Source organism: Dipteris shenzhenensis, chromosome 23 (assembly GCF_047967505.1).
Source record: "Dipteris shenzhenensis isolate YYH24624 ecotype China chromosome 23, Dip_SZ_1.0, whole genome shotgun sequence".
NCBI lineage: Eukaryota > Viridiplantae > Streptophyta > Polypodiopsida > Gleicheniales > Dipteridaceae > Dipteris > Dipteris shenzhenensis.
Genome location: NC_141618.1, coordinates 53,530,732 through 53,554,417, shown reverse-complemented (window position 1 = coordinate 53,554,417; position 23,686 = coordinate 53,530,732). Strand labels below are relative to the sequence as shown.

The 23,686-nt window shown below is 42.7% G+C and overlaps 1 protein-coding gene across 2 annotated transcripts; it reads right to left on the bottom strand.

Annotated features, from left to right (window-relative positions):
* Window positions 1-11,645: 11,645 nt before the first annotated feature.
* LOC147887561 (phosphorylated adapter RNA export-like protein) lies at window positions 11,646-22,536 on the bottom strand. Of its 2 annotated transcripts, XM_087394780.1 has the most exons (6): window positions 22,299-22,536; window positions 22,075-22,222; window positions 21,823-21,928; window positions 12,454-12,600; window positions 11,927-12,327; window positions 11,646-11,894 (listed from the first exon to the last, which is right to left on the bottom strand). In XM_087394780.1, the coding sequence occupies exons 1-5, from the start codon at window positions 22,459-22,461 to the stop codon at window positions 11,956-11,958; spliced, it is 936 nt and encodes a 311-aa protein (XP_087250906.1). In that variant the 5' UTR covers window positions 22,462-22,536; the 3' UTR covers window positions 11,646-11,894; window positions 11,927-11,955. The 2 variants fall into 2 exon arrangements, with proteins under 2 accessions (XP_087250906.1, XP_087250905.1); XM_087394779.1 differs by having other exon boundaries at window positions 11,646-12,327.
* Between the last annotated feature and the right edge of the window lie 1,150 nt (window positions 22,537-23,686).

Here is a 23,686-nt window from a genome sequence, read left to right as displayed (position 1 = left end):
TGACACCCAGACTGGTTTTGTCCAAGATCGCAGCATCTTGGATAACATCTTCACTTTCTCAGAGGCGACGGAATGGGCCCAGCACAGTGGCCAGCACCTTGCCATACTCCTTCTCGACTTTGGGAAGGCATACGACAGGGTAGACTGGTCCTTCTTGGAAGGTACACTCGCTCGGTTCGATTTCTCGGACGAGTGGATCAGAGGTATTGCTAGCCTTTACAGATCGGCCTCTAGTCGGGTTATCATTAGCGGCAGGATGGGGGAGAGATTCACACTCGAGCGCTCGGTGCGTCAGGGCTGTCCATTAGCGCCTTACCTCTTCCTATTTTTTGCGGAGGCCATGACACACTTCCTTCGAGCTCGTACCACTGGTCTTCGTGGGATGCACCTCCCTATTCGAGAGGATGCCGAGCTGCTAGACTCCGAGTATGCAGACGACACAGCCCTATATGTGCAGGATGATGTCGAGTCACTAGAGCGAGTGAGACTATCCCTAGAGATTTTTTGCCTTGCGGCTGGGGCGAAAATCAACTGGCATAAGTCAGTTGGTTTTCTTACAGATTTGGGAGCCAGCTCACAGTGGGGTATTTTCTTAGGGTTTCGCTGGATCCCTAGACGACAAACGACACGTTACCTGGGATTCCAGGTAGGCCTGGACATCACACCAGCTCAGCAGTTCTTGCCGGTCCTAGCCTCCATACGACGGAAGCTTGCTTTCTGGAGCACGGCTCAGCTTTCCTTGGCAGGCAGGGCCCTTGTGGTCAACCAGGTCCTTCTTGCCACTGCTTGGTATGTGGCCTTGTTGGTGTTTTTCGAGGTCTTGTGTAGCCCAGCTGAGGAGACTGGTGCGGTCTGGTTCAGACGGTTCCGGCACCACCAGAGCTAGGGTCGCCTGGCAGACGGTCATTCTCCCCCAGGTAGAGGGCGGCCTTGGCATCATAGATCCAGAGTTGCAGAGTCAGGCACTTCTTGGCAAGCTAGTCATCCCCGCGGTCTAACCCTAGGAGGACAGACGTGGAAGCTCTTGCTACAGCATGGTCTCAGTGGGTGTACTCCCCAGAGGGGGTGTTTGGCAGCCTTCTATTCGATGGATCTTCCCTTGACTCAGCCCCGTTCCCCCTTCCTTCGTAGCCTCATTTCGGTCTAGAGGAAGTTGCGACACAGCCTTTCCCAGGTTCCCCCTAGCTGCCGAGAGGAGAGAGACAGACAGCCCTTGATCTGGAGCAGCCAGGTGACAGATGATACAGGTCGTCAGCTTGGAGAGAGATCCCATATCCCTTGGGCACTCTGGGTGCATGGGCCCGTGCGCTCGTTTCGGGTTTGGAGGGACGTCTACAGTCGGATGAGCCCAGGCGAGCTGGCAGCAGCAGTAGGTACGGCACGTGGGATCCAGGCTTGGCGAGCGGAGATTGATGCTGCCATCCCTGCAGGTTGGAGGATTCCCGTAGGCACCGGATAGCTCTTCCCAGGAGATGAGAGGTGGCTAGGACAGTTCACTCCACAAGGCATTCCTTTGGTGGTGGCAGGCCTCTTCTCGGATTCTTCGGTACATTTCTTCTCCATCACTGATGATAGTCGCCTACAGAGCAGAGAGGCCATGATCAACCCCCAGCTTCCCTGGCAGCGCCTTCGCATTGTAGGGCTGCAAGGGAAGACTTGGCATATAGACCCCCTGATTATGCAGGACCAAGATTGGAGACTCTGGATATGGGAGGGCCGTTCCTTGTTAGAGGTGGAGTGGGACCCAGGGGAGTGGCTTTGGCCACCGTCGAAGACCTCAGAGAACCCTACCCCCTTCTTTTCTTATAGTGCATGCACAGGTCGGCGTGCTCTTGGGGCTCTCTAGCGTGGGCTACCCACACAGGCACAGAGGTGGTATGCCCAGGGGATATCCTTGGTCTTTCTTCGCACTTTTTGGAAGACTCTTTGGGCTAGTTGGCGTCTGAGGAAGATCTCCTACTTCCTTTGGATGGTGGGACACAACGGGCTTCCAGTTGGTAGCTGGCTGAGATAGATGGGGCAGGAGGGGCATTGCCAGATGTGTCTTCAGGAGGAGGAGTCCTTGAAGCATTGCCATTGGAGCTGCTCGCACGCGCAGACAGTTTGGAAGGGAATCATGGGGATCTTAGCTAGGGCTACACTCGAGCTAGGACTGATCACTTGGGGAGCCGTTTGTTGGTGCAGCACTGAGCCGGGACATCACTTGGCCTATGAGTTCTCTAGACAGGATCCAGTCTTCTTCATCACGCAGGCCACTTGGGCATACATGGACAGCTTCCCATGGCATTTGACAGAGACAGATGCAAGAGCGATGCCTCAGCACCCAGTTTGGGAGTCATAGGGAGCATCACAGGCTGGCATATCTGGACTTCCAGATGCGCGCAGACTGTAGGAGCTCAGACTTCTTCTACTACCCAGACCCTCGCAGATATCTGGAGCACGATCATTCACACACTCAAGGGTCAGTGGGATCAGATTCAGGGAGAGTCCCGGGCAGGGAAGGAAAAGAGACGACGTTTCCTTCGCGACTGGGACCACCGGGAGTTATTCTTCCAGCACTCCTCTCAGAGTCTTCAGCGGCATTACACCCCTCCACCGTGGCTGTTTGTCCACGATGATTATGCCCTAGGAGGCTTGTATTTAGCATTTTGACTTCTCGGGCTGAATCCGTTTTGTGATTATAGCCCGCTGGCCTTCAGGCCTTCTTGTACTCTCGCTTTCAAGTAATATAACTAGCACTACTTTTTGCGGAAAAAAAAAAAAAGCACCTACAACAAGTGGCACTTCAAGTTCCAATAGCCAACACAACATAGATGCAAATAGCAACCAATTTAGATCAATTGTGACTCAACACAATATAGATGCAAACAACAAATGATGCAAATCAATAGCGCGGCAAACAACGCACAGTGCAAACTACAATACATAGTTCAACACAACATAGTTGCAAACAACAATCAATGCATATCATTAGCAACTCAAACAAGCACACACTGCAAACTACAAAAAAGCTAAGCATGAAGCCATCAATTATGACACTGCAACAAAAATAGACTCAAGTAGACATAATTTATCAAGTCGGTGACAAGCTAATGAATTCAAAACTTGTCATTCCAATTTTCCCAAAGATGTAATTATCTTTATGATTAATTTTGCTAAAAGTTGCTCCTTCCAAGAAGAAGAAAAAAGTGCATACTAATATAAGAATTTTGGTGCATATCACCTAGAGCCATCTACCTAGTTCTTCAACTGATACTAGTTTGCATATTAGTAGTGTGCATACCATTTTTACGTTTTATATGACAAGCATGTTTTTCTATTGCACTGAGATTAGTTAACCAAATGTGATTACTAAGTATATGAAATAGCAAAGTGACCATGACATTGAACAATGTGCATGTGTTAGCATAGTGACTAAGCAAACAAAAGTTTGTATAATGAGGACAACTTTGATCTTGTACATAACGTTCGTTTTCCCCTATTAAGTTGTACTAGTCCTTTTCCTTTAGGAATAATACCCAAAAGATATGATGAAGGGACAAAAGAAATATGCATAAAAGAAAGAAGTCCTCTTAGAGCAAAGACTAAATGATTGCAAGGTTAAACATTTCAATTCAATGCAAAATATGAAGTTGATCAATAGAAGAAGATGTTTATGTAAAGTTTATTGGTGCAACTAAGAAGAAGTACTTGAGAAGGTTGTGACAAATAATAGTGACACCAAGCCAATACAAGAGTAGCACTGCATAAGATTTGCGAAAATAGAATAAGTTCTATCAAGTAATGGAGAATGAAAGACTGTATAATCACAATCAACAAAGGGATCCAAGGCTTCATGACATGAGGGACTTGCTCATAAGAGACTCCTCTCTATAGTATTTTCCCATAAGTAATATCCCACTATTATGTCTATGCAAAAAGTTTAGATCTTTTAGAATTCTTGGAGAAAAAATATGCATCTGTATGGTCATGATAATATCCAGTGATCAAATCTTCTTTGTAAAAGCATTAGACACTTCCCTTATGATTCAAGCCAAGAGGTAAGTCCTTCACTATGGAATCAAAAGCTTACACTAACAAATTTTATGGAAAGTGAATTGATACCTAGCAAACAATATATAATTTGTCTTAATGAAGAAGGGGCTATGTTGTATTGCAAATGGTAAGGAGAACAAACCAAACATAAGGGGAAATGAAGGGGTATGGATTATGGGAAATGAGAAATATATGCCATCATACATCTCAAATTAAGCGATAGTTATATTCCTCAACATCACTTTTCTAGAGTACTTGCACTATGTGAAGAGTCTTATGGCTCAACTAGCAGCAATAGTTGCATTAATTGATAGGGAAGATGATGTAACACTCCTTTTGAAAAGTATGCCATTTGCTCATGTTGTGTATACTTTGCAAAACATTCGAGATCCGCCCAAACCCAAAGATGGACGGTGTGGAAGCAACTTTACTTGAAGAGTTTATGAGAAAGCAACTGAATAGGCTTAGGTTCTCCCATCATAAGGAAATTGTATCATACTCAAAGAACATATCCTTCAACAACAACAACAACCCCAACAAGAAGAACTATATCAACTCACAAGGAAAGGACAAAAATTAATGGGTTTTGTGGTAAAAATAAATCAATTCGAAGGATATTTCTTCCTAATGAAAAAGACTCAAGATCTCATTATAGAAGAACGAAGAGGATAAAGGTCTCTCTTGAGGCCAACTTTGCAAATTAGGACAAGGCTTTCTAATCTAGCATGGACATTGATCCTTCACCAAGCGCTACCCAATTTTGTGGGCCTTACCTTTGTTTTGTTTTGTATTAGGAGGCAATAGACTGCTTCCATTCCCATAGTGTGGATCCTAGGTATTGTGGATCTTGGAGTAATTGAACACTAGCCATAGGACATTCGATGAGGGTATTTTTTGGGATATTGATCACTAAATTTCCCTATCCATACATGTGATTAATGGATGTGTCTCTAGTGATTAACGGGTGTGATTACCAAATGTCCCTATCCATCCATGTGATTAATAGGTGTGTCTCCAGTGGTATAGGCAATGATGCAAAAGTAAGTGATGTCATAGCGCATGGCATGATTGAGAGATTCAAAGGTTGATTGAGAGAATCATGGGATATTTGAGAGAATTATAGAACATGAGATGCAGTGGTGACCTCGTCAATGATGTAACTCCATCATATACTTAACTCCATCATATACTTAGCCTATATACGAGGCCATGAATGAAGCTATCTTCTTATTTGCTACATGTTTCTATCACACAAAATCCATGTTCCTCTTTCATCCTCCATAGCCTTGCATCTTCTTTTCACTCCATTTTCTTCAATTGCTTCTCGTTCCTTTCCCTTATTCCACATTGTCTTCAACTCTTGGATTTATCCCTATTGTCCCAAAGTTGCTATATAGAGGGGTTCCATTGCATGAGAAGGTCCATGACATTAAATATTGATTCTTACACAAAGAAAACTTCTACCATGCTACCTTCTAGTTATGAATGTTGCCTCAAAAACTTTCATCACTTTCATGAAATGTTGTAGAAGAATATAAAATGACTTTGCATGGCTCTTACATATGCTAATTGATCCAGTAGATGGATGACTAGATGTGATTGAATCTTTAGTGGCATTGCCTTCTCAATCAATATGGCCTAAATTTTTAGTGTCTTGATTGATTCCTTTGATGATATCCATCTACAATATCCTCAATGATATTCATTATGTATATGAAAGAAAATGAATGTAACTTCAATGGTGGATCATGATTTTGAGATGCATACCACATAGCTTGTTGAAGGTACTCTTGAATTCCTTGATGATGTAACCCCAAAGTGCTATTGGAATCACATACGCTTGAAAAGCAAATGTACTAATATATGTGCAATGGATATATTTAGACATATGTGTGGCATGGGTCCTTTGATTTGACTTGGCTCCCAATTTTTGTGTGAGCATTGTAGGGCATGTTCTTTATAATGTGCATGTGCTTTGTCACATGGGACCTTTTAATCACCTTTGTTTAATAAATAAATTCCACGCACAAATTATGGTATGTGTAATGCCCCATTACCATTGGAATTTGTTTAATTAGCTATTCAAACCCTTTATTATTGACTTCATATCACGCACTAAGTAGGAATATTTTTATAGGGAAAGTGTTTAGGATGGATTAAGGAGGTTTAGTTGAGATGAAACTCTACATGGAAGAGGGCCAATACATCTTTCTTGCAGCCTTACCATTAGAGTGAATCTTCAATAATTTCATTAACACGTACTTTCAAAGCATATAAACATTCTAAACCCAAAGTGTTCATATAGCCATCCATATAACTGATCGGGTAGCCAATATATTCTTCAATATGTTCCTAGGTTAAGCATCATTCTAACCATCGATATAACCATCAATATAGTTATTTCTAATACTTATATCAATGATATAAATTTATTTTTAAAGCTTATATCAAAGGTTTTATCAATTCTTTTATCCATAATTAGGGAACATGCCAATTTGTAGTGCCATTTGTTTATTAGCTACCTCCTTTGGGATAAGTTCACCCTCTAGCCTAGCATCCCTCCAAACCTAAGTTGCATTAAGATGTCCAAATATTTTAAAATTAAAACAATGTTAAGGCTTTCATTTTTTTAATTTAAAGCATATCCAATGAATTATCCTCTTTTATTCATACAAGTATCTTGTTCATATGGATAAACTATTATTTGTATGATGAATAAATTGGTAATTGTTGTACAAATAGCACAGGACATATTTGGGAAAATCTATGTGATATTCTTATTCTTTTGAGCACCTGCTCTTAGCTTTGAATTTACATTTTGCTCCCATTATTATACACTCCCTTCCTTGCACATCCTACTACTTTTAGCTTTCTTAGAAACTTTTCTTTAGCTTTATTTCTTTAAAAAAAAACCTAGGTTGGTACTCAAATTTTTTGAGAGTTGTTGTAGAGTTTATGGTTAAATTGTAGATGTTAAATGTTAATTGAATTTTACATTTTTTAAAGGCTCAGTAAGGCACCTAACTCCTCCGACAATTGGGTGTTATTATCTGAGTTAAATTTTGAATGTGTTCTCAGAGCTTTTTAATGTAGCATATTTACCTTTTAAGTTTTTGAAGATTCAAGAGCTAGCACTCGACTCTCTTGAGAGTCATGCATTATAGTGTAAATTAAAATTTAGATGTGTTTCCATTTTTAAGACCTAGGATAACCCTCAACTCTTTGAAGAGTTGTGTGTTGCAGTCTCATTGTAGTTTGAGTTTGTGAATTTGTGAAATTTCTTGTATGTTTGTATGTCATAGTTGGCAATGAATTCACTTTGTATTTTGTGATGTAGCTTCATCATGTTCATACTTGGCACTCTATACCATTAGGATAGTGTGTTGTTGAGTGTGCCACATTCCATTATAAATGCATTATGTATTCAAGATTGCTTGTCTCTCTGTATCTTAATTTGGGTCATGTGTTGCAACAATGACATTGGAGCATCGTGTGTAGCTAATAGTTTTACGTTAGCACTTAGTGTTATATTGAGATAATGTGTTACAACTCTAAGACACTGTAGCCTCGTGATCTCAAGTTGACATGTCACCTTAGTTTTTGTGATGTCTTACATAGACTTTCTAGAAGTATTCCTTGATGACATGTGCATTCACTTGACATGGGATGACCACCTCAGATATTTAAGGCTAGTCTTTGAGGGGTGACCTATGACCCATGTACAAAATTTCCCTCAACCCCCTCAAATGCCAATTTTGGGTTAAATATGGGGTGATTTTTAGGGCATGTTGTGTCCAAAATACCAAATTTCCACAGACTACAATATGATTAAACTCATTTTGGAGCTACCACCTCCCACAAACGCCAAGGGTGTACAATGCTTTACTAGGCATACGAGCTATAATAGAAGATTTATCTATAGCTATGTTGAGATTTCTTCACCCTTTACATAAGCTTCTAATTGTATTTAATTGGACGGAGGCATGCTGAGCCTCATTTGAAACTCTTAAAATCGCCTTGGCCTCACCTCTCATATTGCAAGCACCAAATTGGGATTTTATATTCCATGTGCATATAGATGCCTCAAAGTTTGCAATAGGATGCATCTTGGTGCAACCAGACGAGTATAATCTGGATTACCTTGTATATTTTACAAGTCTCCAACTTAACAATGCCAAGATGAACTACACAACATCATGGAGAAGGAAGGCCTTACAATGGCTTATGCTATGAAAAGTTTTGCCACCATTAGCTAGCAAACAAGTTTGTATTCTTTATAGACCATCAGGTGCTTCTCTATTAGTGAACAAACCCTCTATGACTAGATGCATTACACGGTGGATGCTTATACTATTAGAGTTTAGTTTCATTGTTGTAGTTTGCAAAGAAAGAACACATTTTATGGTAGATCGTATGTCTAGGATTCCCAATAGAGAGCTAGCAACATGCGGTGGATGCTTATACTATTGGAGCTTGATTTTAGTACTGTGGTTTGCACGGAAAGAACACATTTTATGGTGGACTATATGTCTAGGATTCCCAACAAAGAGCAACAAATTGCATCGATGATGATCTCCTTGTTGTGCCATTGTTCCTTGTTGACTTAATACCAAAATGGTCTTAGGAGGTTGGCCAATGGATTTTTGCAAGACAAGGCCCTTAACAAGGACGAGGCCCGAAAGCCCATTAAGGATGAAGTACTCTATCAATTGATAGCCAATCAATTATATATGGGTAAGGATAGCATGATGCATCAATGTGTCTATGAAGATGAGTTTATTGAGATGTTGGAAGAAGCCCCCATTCGGGCATACTTTGCAAGAGATCTCATGGCCCATAAGATATTGCAAGCTATGGTGGCCTACTCTCTTTGCCGATGCAACAAAATTCTCTAAACGTTGTGAGAAATTCCATCCTTCAAAAGAATGATTATATGCCCCTTACAAGAATTCTTACAGACCAGGCCTTTGAGAAGTGTGGCATCGATTTTATCAGACCTATAAGTCTAACAGCCAAAGGGACCCAAGCCCGATATATTATCATGGCAACTGACTGCTTTACGAAGTGGATAGAAGCCAAGGAAACCAAGAAAGCTGACACTAGGATAGCAACTAAGTTCCTGAATGAAAACGTCATATCATGGTTTAGCCTTCCCTTAAAATAATTAGTGATCAAGGGACTCATGTCATTAATGAAACGATACAAATCCTTATGAGTGGGTTTTTGATTGTTCATAGAAAATCAACTCCCGATTACCCTAGAGCAAATGGACAAGCCAAGAGCTTTAATAAGACCCTATGCAATACCATGACTTACACGCAGTAGAGGCTAGCCGAAGAGACTAGGAGCATAAACTCACTATTGCATTGTGGGTGTATCGTACCAACTCTGAATAGTCCCACAAGAACCTACTTTCCATAAAGAGGCAGCATCACAAGAACCTACTACAGAAATGGCCAAACCTATCACTAGCTTTGTCCATTGCAACTTGCTCCGCTTCTCTTTTGGAGCATCCACTTCACCCCCCCTTTTGACCTTCACCTCATCATCTCCCCTCCATTAAGGGGAGGTACAATAAATCGAGGTGACCTTTCAAACGCCATGGAAAGTTATCATGATGATGGTTAATAAAAGTGCTCATAACTCTCTAACCGTAGCTTCGATTGATGAGATGTAAAAATAAAATGTGATGTACTTTTTGTGTTGTATCTGGCTGTGTACTCAAAAATAGATTTTGGCATCTTTCCAGGACCCTTTCACTAGCAAAAGGATTCATGGAGCACAATGATGGTCATAACTCTCAAACTATCGCCCAGATTGCTAAACTATAAAAAGGACAAATGATGAATTTATAAAACTATATCTAGCCAAATGATCAATATAATTTTATAAAAAATTTTAGTCCTCCCAACATTATGTGAGAAAGAGAGAGAGACAGAGAGACAGAGAGAGAGAGAGAGAGAGAGAGAGGATTACCATGCCAAAGATGAGTATATATATGATGCAGTGCACCAAAAGAGACTCTTCCTCTATAGGAATAGGAAGAGGGAGAGGAAATACTACATTTTCTAATAAGAGTGGAGGCAAGAGGACTTCAACTAGCCAAGATGTTAGAGTCAAGAGATTTAGTGGGACTCATGAAGAGCTTCTCCATGATATTGACAAGAAAGACTAACATCATGATGAGGAGGAGATCCTCAAGTATTTAGATGATAGTGAGAGGCCAATGATGCCAATTTTGAATTGGCAAGTGAGGGAGATATCATTAGCAAATGGAGGGTTTTTTGTTCAAAGTAATATCCTTTAATACCCTTACGCACACGAATCATTCATTCACGAGTTAGGTGGTATGTAGTAGTCCTTAAGGTGTGAGGGGGCTCCATACCCTAGGATACATCTCTAGCGTTATGGTTTTATGCTATTTTCAATTGACCAATGTAGTGGTTAGATTGCATGTTGTCGAAAACACTTTGATATGTTTGCTTGTTTTTGAAGCATGGATATGATCATGACTACAATATGCAGCTTTACATTTTTGGTATATACTTGAAGGAATGTACTTGTGGTATGACAAGAATCACACCATATCTATAGTGTTTTGTGGCTTGTGATTTGGTTGCACATTCTATGTTAGTATTGTATTTTTGGTACTACGTGGTCAATAAGTATTTGTACGGACCATTGAGACAAACCTAAAGAGTATAGGTGGAAGCATCAAAAGGGTGCACAACACCATTTCTCTAGGCAAATCTTCAAAAAATCCTAATTGTCCAAATTGCAAAAAACATTGAACTAGGATTAATGCACCACTGAATTATTTCAATGTGCATTGAATTAAGATTAATTCAATGGCATTGACATAATTAACCATTGCTGAATTGCAAATCATTGAGTGTTAACAAAAAAACGCTGAATTAGCAAGTTTAACAAGATTTTACCGAAATTCTCCCATACTTCTAGTTAGCCTCCAAACTGTCAATCTCCGAAACAAAAATCCAAATCTCTGTATGTCATCCAACCCCTCTAGTGGACTCCAAAACATCTTCTAGGACTATCTCTGAAACACAAAATCCATATCTCTATGTGTCATCAAGCTCCTCTAGTGGTCTCTAGGAATCCTCTAAAACTATTACTCTTCCATAGAGATGGAGTCCCATGCTTTTGAAGGTTTCACCATGGGACTTGCCACACCCTCATCCACCCCCTCCATTTCCCTCAATCTTCCACGGCATGTTACCATCAAAGAGCTCCAGCCAAAAGCACCAGTACCACCCTAGCCCCAAGAATCAGGCCAACAATCCACCACCAAGCCAACTAAGCAAAGGAAGACAACCCCCCAATCAACCCTCTTCATCAACACACAATCAGCAATTCCATCGTGTTACCATTGGGCCAGCAGTCAATGCAACAATTGGGTAGCAATGTCGTGCACTCTTACTACCGCTACAAGTCGAACCACGGAAATTTCAAACTGTACTAGTTACATCATAGCATATCATAACGAAGTGGGTGGGCATACATAGGGAACACATACAGAGTGGAGCAGGGTAAATTTTGTTAAAAAAAAGGGGGGGGGGGGGGGGGGGAGCGGGGGGGGATTTAAAAACTTTAGTCAATAATTTTGCCAACAAAAGACTTGATGTTTGGCAGTTTGCAGTAATTTTTTACTGCTGTTGTAGTTGCAATGATTTAGGTATGAGTGTAAAGATTCAAGGCTATTGATGAATGTCATGCTCATTTCACTAAATTTAATGTTGTAAATGGATCTGATGCTAAGAAGGCTAAAAGATTAAGCCAATACTAGTAATTAACCATCATTCTTTCTACCTCAAAATATTGCAAGGAACCCTGTTAGTTCCCTATATCAAGTTAAAACCATGCAGATTAGCACCAATAACCACTACCCATCATTAGCCATGCTTATTTATGAGTCTCAACAAGATCTTCATAATCAACCGGCACACGTAGCCTCTCAGCCAGTGGGACTCCCTTTCTTCTTGCTGTATCATCATACATATCCACATCAATAAGACCAGAGTGATCATTCTTTTGTTTGAGACCCTGAACCCAAGCACACTGTACCTGGGCATGAATTGCTACACTATCTGGGTCAACTTTGGAGTTCAGTAGACCCTCTTGTTCAATGCTAGACCGCCACAAAGTCCTCCCTATCTTCTTCACTTGTGCTGATGGGACTGGGTGTGGAGCAGTTGCATCTGTTTTTCTGCGCTTTAACTGGCGTTGGCGACTTGAACCCATGTCCTGCTCTTCTATCTTTCGTTTTCGCTGCTTCTGCATTCTCACAAAAATGTCAAAAGATTACAGATGCACTCCCATCCCAATAACAAATTTGCTACCAAAGCTACTCAGAAAATTAACTAATTCACCATAAATAATCATGCAGGCACCCCTTCATACCTCAACGTCTTTCCCCACTGCCATAATGTCTTTATAATCGTCCTCCTTCAAACGGGACCTTAATATATTCCACAAAACCCCTCCAGGAGTTCTTCTTCGTTTTCCATCAACCGTCATTTGACCTCCATGTTTTTCTATTGTCTCAACCTGTGATTCATGGAGCAAACTTTATGATCTCTCTCTCTCTCTCTCTCTCTCTCTCTCTCTCTCTCTGTCTCCCCCACACATTGTTTGTGTTGGAAAGGTCACCTCCCCATCTATAAGCCCCCATATGAGGAGAGCATGGGGGAGGGAGACCTAGGGCATGTGCCCAAAAGAAAAGGTGAGGGAGGGGGCTGCCACATGGGCAGCACAGCAGCCTCTGGCAGAGGTGCTTCAAGGCCTGTGTGTACAGGCAGGCCCCTAACAGAGGCGCACAGGAGGCGGGACAGAGGCTGCATGTGGCGCAGCAAAGGCGCACACGTGTGGGCAGAACAGGGTGCTGGAAAGGGGCGCAGCAGCGGCGGGACAGACCAGCAGAGGGAGTCGGCCAAGAGAGAGGCTGATTGGGCTGCTTGGAGGCAGCCAACTGGGCCTTATATAGGGCAGACCAAGGGAGCTGGGGCCCTGCCTTGAAAGGAGGGCTAGAGCCCTAGAAGTGTGGGCCTAAAGCCCCGGTTTGAGAACCCTTAAAGGCAGACTGGTTGACCAGTCTAGTCAGCCGGAATGATGCTGACTGGTCGGTTTTTTGGAGGGCCTATAAAAGGGGGCCATTCAGCCCTCACAAATCATTCTTTGGAGCAGCCTTCACAAAAGCAGCAGGAGCAGTCTTCTACCATCTTGGAGCCTATACTTTGGAGGACCAAGAGACCTAGAGAAGCTGCAGACAGACATCGAAGGGTTGCCCGCCTAGGCTGATCTATAGGCAGCAAGGTGGAGAGGATCATTCTGGACAGAGTCTATAGACGCTCGAGGTGGAGCACGCGGGGCTCGAGTCTAGAGATAGCCAGCAGATAGGAGTATCTTGTGGTAAGATCAGAGGACCACACCATTGGTGGGACTCTAGATCTATCTCTTTTGTATTGTGTCCATAGCTTTGGACGGAAATATATTATTTTGGTGGTTTCTCTATCTGGCTGGTTCATTGTCTATTGATGAGTCTGCACATCTATTCTATGCACGTAAGTTTAAGATTAAGAAGTTTGTGATTACACACCCCACACTACACTGTGTGAGCTCCTGTGCAATTCTATCAGTCTTCCGCTGTGCGTACCCTCTGCTGGGTCATTTCTAACAGTTTGGGCTTTGCACTGATGAGCTGGAGGACTTGCTTACAAAGTATACAGCCCAAGAGGGGCAAATGGGACCTAAAAACACTGCACAAGTCACTCTCTTACTGTTGTATGCAGATGACATTGTTCTAACAGCAAAAACCCAAGAAGATGCTCAAAAATTGAAGCATGTGCTGGATATCTTCTGCCAAAATAGTGGGCTGCAGACAAAATAAAGATTGTGTCGGTGACAACTCTCAAGAGAACAGGGAGGACCTCATAGTTGCAGAATCCTTCGAGTATCTTGGCATAGACGTCCCTTCTGACCATTGATGGCAAAGATGTGTGGACAAAAAGATTGAAGCTGCCTTTGAATATACTTCTAGGCAGGCTGAGATATGGAGCTGGAATTTGAAAAAGTCTCTCTTGGTTGCGCCCATGGTGCTTAATGGGGTAGAGGTCTAGGGTGGGAGCTTATCCAAGTCAGCCTGGAATGAGGTGGAGAAAATCCAGAAGCATATCATAACCAGTTTCCTAGGAGCAAAAGACACTACTCCATATTCCATCCTACTCATGGAGACTGGCAGCACATGAAGAGTAAGAGACTAGTGTCAGGTTGGATGGATGAGACAAAGTAATGGTTCAAACGATGGGGTGCCGAAGCGTTATTGGTGTGTTTGATAAAGACAAACAAGTTGTAGATACCTTCTTGAGGAGATGCTTCTTAGTGTCATGGGAGCATGCAGATCACCACACAAGATTTAAGTACTGTACTTAAAACAATATGCCCGCATTACAACGACTTTCTTTTATGGACAGGCTCACAATACCTATGATGTGAAATAGGTAGATGGCATGCTACAAGGCCCAAGCTCATGCCCACCCCTCGTTCAGAGAGGCTATACACACTATGATATCAGGGGACGATAGAGTCTGAGCAGCACTCCTTTTTGCAATGTGATGCCTACTCAAGTATCAAAGAGAATTTCAAGACTATCATCTCACGGCATTTGAGAAATGCTAGTTTCCTATCCCAACATGGCCATACCTTACCTATGGGAGCATACATCGCAAAATTATGGAGACAAGACATCATTTGCTGGATCACTAGACATGCAGCATGTTTTCCACCAAATGTAATTGGTCATATGACCCCATAGGTCGTATTCGGCCTTCATGAACGTTAAAACAATCATCTCTTATATATATATATATATATATATATATAAAGAGAGAGAGAGAGAGAGAGAGAGAGAGAGAGAGAGAGAGAGATTAACGTCTTCAGAAGCCCTCGCGGGACTATGAGACAAGGCACACACATCAAAAGGGACTGGGAGTGCATATACCACTTCCAAAGTTATTGCAGATAAGCTACATTACACTAGGTGCCATAGTCAGCCTGTATTACATCAGTTTAAGATTGAGAGTCCTTGGGTTTGGATTTAAAATCTTTGATAACTGCTTTTCCATCTCTATAGACAGCCTATTTCCCTTCTTTGCGAGCGTCCTTCACTTTGTTCAATTTTGTGGACTTCATCTTGAGCTCCCGTCATTGAGTACCACTCTAGCTTGTGTCCCAATAGGAGCCACAATGGTTATATCCTTTTAAGTCCCACTCAATTTAAGGGGTTGCTGCTTTGATAATATCAAATTTCCTGCTAGGCTCCCTTCATGCCAATCTTCAGGTAATCCTCCAATGTGTAGACATCGAACGTTAGCCGCCCTTTTTTCTTGTTCTTGTACCTCTCTATGTACTTCACTTTTGTTGATTTTGTTGTCCATTGTTACTAAGATTTCCTTTTTGATCGATTTGACCTCATTGGTAACCATGTCATGGACTTTCGTTACCAACTGTGATGCAGGTGCTGCTTCCCCATTATCTATAGTGCTTCCTGTATGATGTCCGGTTTGCCATTGTTCTCCATCTCCTTCACTTTCTTCCTGGGAGCTGCAACCATAAGTCTAAGCTCCCTTACTTCCTGCTGTAGAAAGTATATCTGCTCCTGTGGGACTGAGCTAACCCTTTGCTTGTAATGCAATGTGTATGGGCTGGGTGTTGCTGTGATGTCAGATTAGGAGGGTTTACTGATAGGGGTTGAAACAAAGGTCTTCACCTTTGGGGGCTCCATGATGGCCTCTGAATAACTGGGGGCCCTCTTGCTATCTCTAACACCCCAAACTGAGCCCAAGGCTCAGCTCAGCCTGGGGGCTGAAGGTAGGTTGCTCTTGTACCTCTCTTAGGCTGATGATGTGCAAAAAGATGAATGTCCCCTCTTGCGTGACCTACATTCCGAATGGGCTGCTGCTGCTGATGCTTCAGCCGCTGCGAACTAGTTCTGGGGGCCGCCCCTTGCTGGTGTACTGCTGCTGTGTGTTGTGCTGCAGTGACTGCAGCAGCCGGAAGGGGCAGGAGCGGCAAAAGAGACGGGAGGAGCTAGGTGCGAGGCACAGGCGAGAGACACAAACACACACGACCTTCATGCATCTGTGTGTGTGTGTGTGTGTGTGTGTGCAGTAACCCGTTAACTCCCCACCAGATCATTTCGGCTGAGTTTGAGTCATCTCCACCACAGCTTGATCCACAGTCAGGTCATCAAATATTTATACCGCATCAAGGAGTACAGCTCTTGCACCTCAGGGCGACGTAGACTACCATGACTAGCACTATCCTCCTCTATGGCCCTAGCAACTAAGGGTGATCAGAGATGCTGGTATGTGGACAAGTGCAGGTGGTTTGAGAGATTGGGACTCCACATGGACAGATTAACCTCCTTTCAAAACAACATTGAGGCTCCATCTTTCCCACTCAGATATCACAGGTATCTACATGTGAACTGACGTGTGATGCCATGATGTCTGCAAAAGGCATTGAACTCTGTGGACTTGTATTCACCTCCATTGTCACATCGAAGGATCTTTGGGTACTTGCCAATATGCTTTTCTACCAAGGTTTTGAAGTCTTTGAAAGTGTTAAATGCATCAGACTTTTGTTTCAGAAAGTAGATCCAAGTCTTCCATGAGTAATCATCGATGAAGGTAATGAAGTACAAAGCCTTGCCAAGAGACGGTATAGTAGTCGGACCCCATAGATCTGAATGCACAATTTGAAGGATGTCAGTACTTCGAGTCGAAGATGTTGAAAAAGGCTGTCAGTGTTGCTTACCCCTGTAACAAGCCTCGCATACATCTTGAAAGTACAATTGTGAAATACCTTGTATCATGTTGGTCTTTTTTAGGGATACAAGGCTTCTGAAGTTGAGGTGACTATACCTCTTGTGCCACAATGTACTCAAATAAGCATCCTGATTCTGATGATGAGTTGCTAGGGCTCTCTGGATCGGAATGGCAGAGGAAAGCTTGAACATTCTTCAAATCTTGACACCCTGAGCATTGATGGAGTCGAAACTCTTGAGCTCTCTCACGATGCATCCATACTTGTTAAAGATGACTTCTATATCACTCTCAATCATCTGTCCAACAAAGAGAAGGTTATGTGCCATTGTGGAGACATAGAACACATCTGTAATGCTCCCTATGGTGCCTGCATTACTATGCAAGGGTATGCTACCAATCCCTTTCGATTCTGTGGGGTGTCATCTCCCATTACAACGTTCTCTCTTGGGTTTCAATTGGGATGTAGATCAGAGAAGACCCAGTTGGACTCATCTAAGAGCATGATCACTAAGTTCTTTCATACAAATCACACGAATGCCCGTTCCACAGGTCTCAAACATGCTCGTGACCAAGAGCCAATGACACGACAGGTCAGACAAAGGGTTGATGCACAAATTACACTTGGGGACATTCCCTCCATGTTCAGGGTGGAAGCCAGACTAACAAGTGTGACAGTCGCCCTCATTAGACGCAAAGCTGTGACCAAGAGAGAGTGTAGGACGGCACCCGCTTGGGGTCCCCAACACTCCACATCTGGTTTCATGCTATCACTCCCTCACTATTGACAAGGGGAGGGGCCACATTGTCCTATAGCATACATTATGTCTTATGATGGTAGTGGAGGAAGGTTTTGTTGTAGATGATCACTATTATTGTATGATATGACTATGTATGATACAGTTTTCTGTTTCTATATCGGTGGGGTGTGGATGCTCGGTTAGTAGCTCCACCCCTCTAGCTGGATTTGTATCAGGTTTTTTCACAGTCTCATAGACCCATCGGTCTTCCAAAGACTTTAACCCATTGGTCTTCCAAAGACTTTAATAAAATTTCTTTCTCTCTCTCTCTCTCTCTCTCTCTCTCTCCGACATAGCTCATCAAATACAAAGGTCGAGGAGACCACGTCCTCTACCATAGCGACAGACAACCTGACAAACGTAGACCCAGGCCATCTTTGCGGCCCACTGGAGCGCCAACGCGGCAGCCAGTTTTGGATTTTAAGTTTTCAGTTTTCAGTTTTTGAGATTTGAGTCTGAGATCTTGAGCTCTTTAGCTTAGCATGGCACTCACCAAGGGCCCTAGCGCACCCTTTGTTTCAGCCCATAGAGGCTTGTATGAGTTTCTTCTCTTGATGTACTTTGTTCCATAGGCTTGTGAGGTCTTACAAGGACCTCTCTCTCTCTCTCTCTCTCTCAATGATACCTCAACAAGGACATTTCCTGGTTCAAGAGAGAAGGCTCATACCCAAAATGAGAGCCAGCTCTAATGAACTTGAGGTGGGAGAACAAGCGAAGAGAATAATTAAATCCTAAAATAGTGCAATAACATGGCAAGTTTGGTCACAAGTCTAAAAAAAGAGTTGAAAGCTAAATGTAGAGCTGCAACTGGTAACTCATGAGGCTGAGATTTTGTTGAATAAATAGGGTCATATGCGCCAAGCTTGATACTTGTAGGAGTATGGGTATGCATTGTGCCATCTGGGCACCTGAAGAGGGAGGTGGAAAGACTTCCATGTACAACAGATTATCATCCTTGGGCATCATTTAGGGCAGCTGCCAGCCACCAAGGCCACCCTGGTCAGCCGATCAGCAGCAGACTCACCTAGAGCAGCCACTGAAGTCTGATGGGGGTGTGCGATGATCTATGAGAGATCCGCATCATTAGAACAGCAAATAGAAGTCTGAGACTCGTGCCCTACCTCAGCAGATGTTTGGCTGTAGGTGATGGTACAGATTTGACAAGATTTTGGGCTTGGATTTGTTATCTATATATGAAATTGTTTGGCAGTACTTTCTCTATTATCTGAATTGTTGAATAAGCAGGGTCATATGCACAAAGCTTGATACTTGTAGGAGTATGGGTACGCATTGTGTCATCTGGGCACCTGAAGAGGGAGGTCAAAAGACTGCCATGTACAACAACCATTATCATTCTTGAGCATAATTTAGGGCACCTCCCAGCCACCAAGGCCACCCTGTTCAGCCGATCAGCAGCAGACTCACCTAGAGCAGCCACTGAAGTCTGATGAGGGTGTGCAATGATCTATGAGAGGTCCGCATCATTAGAACAGCAAACAGAAGTCTGAGACTAGTGCCCTACCTCAGCAGTGTCTGGCTGTAGGTGATGGTACAGATTTGACAAGATTTTGAACTTGGATTTGTTATCTATATATGAAATTGTTTGGGAGTACTTTCTCTATTATCTGAAGTATTGTCTCTATTGTACTTGCCCTTGTCCACCCATCAAGACAAGTCTGCCAGCCACCAAGGCCACCCTGGTCAGCCAATCAGCAGCAGGCAGCCACTGAAGTCTGAGGGGGGTGTGCGATGATTTATGAGAGGTCCGCATCATTACAACAGCAAACAGAAGCCTGAGACTAGTGCCCTACATGAGTAAATGTTTGGCTGGAGGTGATGGCACAAATATGACAAGATTTTGAACTTGGATTTGTTATCTATATACGAAATTGTTTGGCAGTACTTTCACCCATGGAGCTAGAAGAGTGGATAAGCAAATTCAAAGACTATCTATTACTGTATCCATCAGGGAAAAGCAAGGTTTGTTGTGAAGCAAGGTTTGTTGTGCTTCATCTTGAAGCAGACCCAGAGCACCAGAGTATATGCAAGGTTAAGGCAAGGGCAAAAGTCAGCATGATACTTGAGATAGATGATGATTTAATCTGATGATCCAGTAGTAAATTCTGATTTTCAAGGTTGTGAGAACAATGGCAAGGATGATGATGAAGCTCTTCATGGTTCCACCAAAGAGGCCTTCTTTCCATTGACCAAGCGGTACTACATGGAAAAGCTGCATGATCAAAATGGAAGCTACCAGTCCAAATGCCCAAGAGCATGCCAAGAATGGAATGTCGATGACAAGATGGATATTGGCAGAGATCCAGAGGGTAACTCCTGTGTCAAGGATGATGAAGTGTTTTGGGAGACTCAATCTGTTCTGTACAGCATCTCCCCCCGTAGGCTATGAAGGACTCTAGGGGTGTCCAAACTCTCAGATTGAAGGGGGTTATTAATGGCAGATCTGTCCACATATTGGTTGATAGTAGGAGTAAATATTGGTTGATATTGGTTTTATTGATTACATTGTCATATATAGCAAGTTCTTGAAATATTGAGGGACTACCAACTCCTTGCCCAGGCAAGCAAGTGTACATTCATGGCAAGTGAGGTGGATTACCTAGGTCATATTGTCAGCAACAGTGGCATAAGGGCGGATCCCAATCAGGTTAGATGTGTAAGAGAATGGCAACGCGCCTCAGAACACCACACAGTTAAGGAGATACCTTGGGCTTGCCTCTTTTTATAGGAGGTTCATCATGCACTATGCAAAATTGCAGCACCCCTTACTGAACAGGTTAAGAAGGATGCCTTTTCCTGGACAGCCACTGCAAAGAAGAGTTTCCAAGGATGCTTGGACTTCAGCTCCCATCCTTGTATGTCCAGATTTCTCTCAGTCATAAACCAATGAGGCTGATGCTCGTGGTAGAGGCATTGGGCCTTTACTAAAACAAGAACATGGAGTAATAGCCTATGAGAGCTGGAAGCAGGATAACAAAGAGCTAAGCTACCATGTATATGACCAGGAAATGCTAGCCATATTGCATGCTATCAAGAGAAGGCATCACTACATAGGTGGCAACCATTTTAAGATAAAGACTGATCATAGAACTCTCAGATATTTTCTATCACAGTCCAATTTGGTTCCCAAGCAGAGAAGGTGGTTTTCCAATTTTATAAAATTTTGATTTTGATATTGAATACAAGATGGGGAAAGAGAATGCAGTGGCTGACTCACTCTATAGAATGTGGGCATGTGGTCTATCCTCTATGACAGAAATATATAAAGATATGATCCATGGCATTTAAGAGGAATATCCCGTAGACCCACCAGCTGCAACTCATTTCAGGACCTGCAGGACCCCAAATGCCTTGATCATCAACATTACAAGCTAAATGGGCTGATATGGTACCATGATAGGATTTTCCATACTGAACATTTAGAGTTTAAGCTACTAGTATTGCAGGAGTTGCAGTCTTCTCCATTGGGTCATACAAGACTGTTTAAGAACTATGAGAGAGTGAAGTAAAGTTTCCATAAGAAGTGACTTTGATTGTTGTAGGTCCAGCCCCAAATCTAAACGGTACCTCCTTGTTCATTTCAGAATTGTGATTCTAAGCTAATGATCTAGCCTAGGCAACAAACTTCCTGTCTGAATTATTCATTTTTTCCCTAAGAATTTGAATAGTTTAGAATAGAACTGAACAGTCAACCAGAATTGGTTAGAGCTAGCTAAAGTTCTAGCTAATTCTGTTTCATCCCAGAAAGGATTTGACCTCGGTCATCATTCTCAAAATTGGTCAGTAGCGTTGCAAATCAAGCTGTCTGTTGGGCAGAAGTGTTGAATAAAGTACTTCCGCAGGCAGCTGGTGTTATGTTTAGCAAGTAGTAGGTTTATGTGATGTGATGAGGAGGTGCGGTGCCTATGGTAGGACGACCTTGATGAATTCTATACACAGTTTTACCAAGTAAAATATCTGCTGGTTTCGCTCTGTTTCTTTCACTTCTCAGCCTGAAGACGAGGTTTGGCACAGGAAAAGGATGAACACTTTAAATGATTAATCAATATACTCATATGATTCATTGAAAGAAACTTCGCATCCTATCGATAAAGGCTTGTCTTTCAAAACGACAGACTAAGCGTGATTACCTCTTCCACCAGGCTACGGACAACGTCAACACCCAGTTTTCGTACCGCTGCCTCTACGAGAAAAGTTTTCGGCTCATGCAGACGTTTACACGTCTGAGAGACAAACCTGCAATATACCAATGATTATTAGTGCATCTCCAGCAAAACAAAACAGGAATAGCCAAATAAAAGAAGCGGAAATTTTTTTGCATCTTTGCTGTTAAGGACACAGACACGAGGATTTGAAACGTTTCAAAGGTAGAGGTGACAGACTTTCGAGGGTCGTCTTCTTTAACTTTACGCCGGCGACTCTTCCTCCGCTTCAGTTGCTTAACAGGCACCCGGGACCTGGCAAGTCTGACGGCATTCTTGGCATTTTGAATAGCGGCGTCCAGGTCGTTGGCAGCATGAGGTTGATCATCTAAACGAGAAGCTCGTCAAGGACTGACTGGGGGCAAAGATAAGGGCGAAACAAGAAACAAGGAAGCGGAACTGACCAATTTCGCCATCCTCGAGGGCCTGATGAATGCCAACGCCAACGCCAACGCCATCGCCATCGCCATCGCCATCGCCAGGATGATCTTCACAATCGGAAAGTTGGAATGTATCTTCTTCTTCTTCTAGTTCGTAGATGGCCTCCAGAGCAGACTCTGCAGCCATCTTCCCCCCTCTTTTCTTCCTTTTCAAACTAGGGTGGAGTTTCTATGGCTTTCCTAGTAGCTTTGTAGGAACATTCGCAAGCGAGTGCATGTCTCCGAGGCTCTATCAATTAAGGCTCTATAAAAAAAAATTTAAGTCATGTAGTTGAAAAGATGCAACGTTACTCCAAAGCGGATAGTCTCTACTTAACCTTAAGAGACCCACTTATTGTCACTGATAGCTCTCTATATCATGGCGTGGATGATTGACATAGATGTTTGGTTAAGTCCGACAGTTGAATTTCATGTCATATCTCTTGGCTCCTCGTTGTGTAGTCCTTAGCTCTTTGATGTTAGCTTCGTTTGTTTGGTCAATTTAACGTGTTACGTTTTGGTAGAGACGTCGAGATGGATCAAATAGAGCATGACACTGACCGTAGAGAACACGCACATCAGAATTCTGGTTTTCACTTCACACCTGAAATTTTGGCAACACTCTTGATAGAATTGGTTCAATCGAATATTCATGTGGCTAATTTGGCTTCATGTTGGCGTTTTTCGTTGGTAATCGTCCGGATCGCGATTCCAAAGTGCATCCAAAGGCATTCACTGGCTCTCAAGACGAAGATGTCTACATGTGGTTAGACCATTTTGATAATCTCAACGAATACCATCAATGGTTGGATCAATAGAAAGCGGAAGAAATAAGACTAGCTTTTCAGTGGCTCGCCGCCACTTGGTATCACCAACTTGGTCCTGCTATAAAAAAACTCCTGGTATCATCTTCGATTGGCTTTGTCGTCAGCGTTTGGTAGCATAGATACCGTGAAGGATGCGCTCACACAGTTACAAGACTTAAAACATTTACCGAATGAAACTGTGTCACAATTTGGGGTGAAATTGACCCACCTTTTGATGAGAGTTGACAGTAATATGGTGGAAGATCTAAAGCTTTTCTTTTTGTGGCTACGTCTTCAATCTAATATTTCGCATAGTGAACTCAAGATCAAGGCCCTAAAACTCTTCAGGAAGCATTGTTGATTGCCCAACGAATTAAGTTCACGTCCTCCAAGTTTTTAGTTGACTTGAAAGCAAGAGAATGATTCTTCTTGTCAACTAAAGGTGTAATGCAAACTAGCATTATTTCCTTTTATATTATTTTCAATATTTTTACGAGAAGAATCACTCTCTTGCTTAGGGTGAGATGCTCTAGATAAGTTGGTCTACTAATCTTGCCAGTACCTTCG

Bases quoted from the DNA above. Each gene is read 5' to 3' on its own strand.
- LOC147887561 (XM_087394779.1), bottom strand. From the start codon at position 22,461: ATGGCTGCAGAGTCTGCTCTGGAGGCCATCTACGAACTAGAAGAAGAA. The intron at 22,223-22,298 runs GTCAGTTCCGCT...CTTCTCGTTTAG, and splicing joins CCTCGAGGATGGCGAAATTG to ATGATCAACCTCATGCTGCC. The intron at 12,601-21,822 runs GTAATCACGCTT...CATGAATCACAG, and splicing joins TCCGTAGCCTGGTGGAAGAG to GTTGAGACAATAGAAAAACA.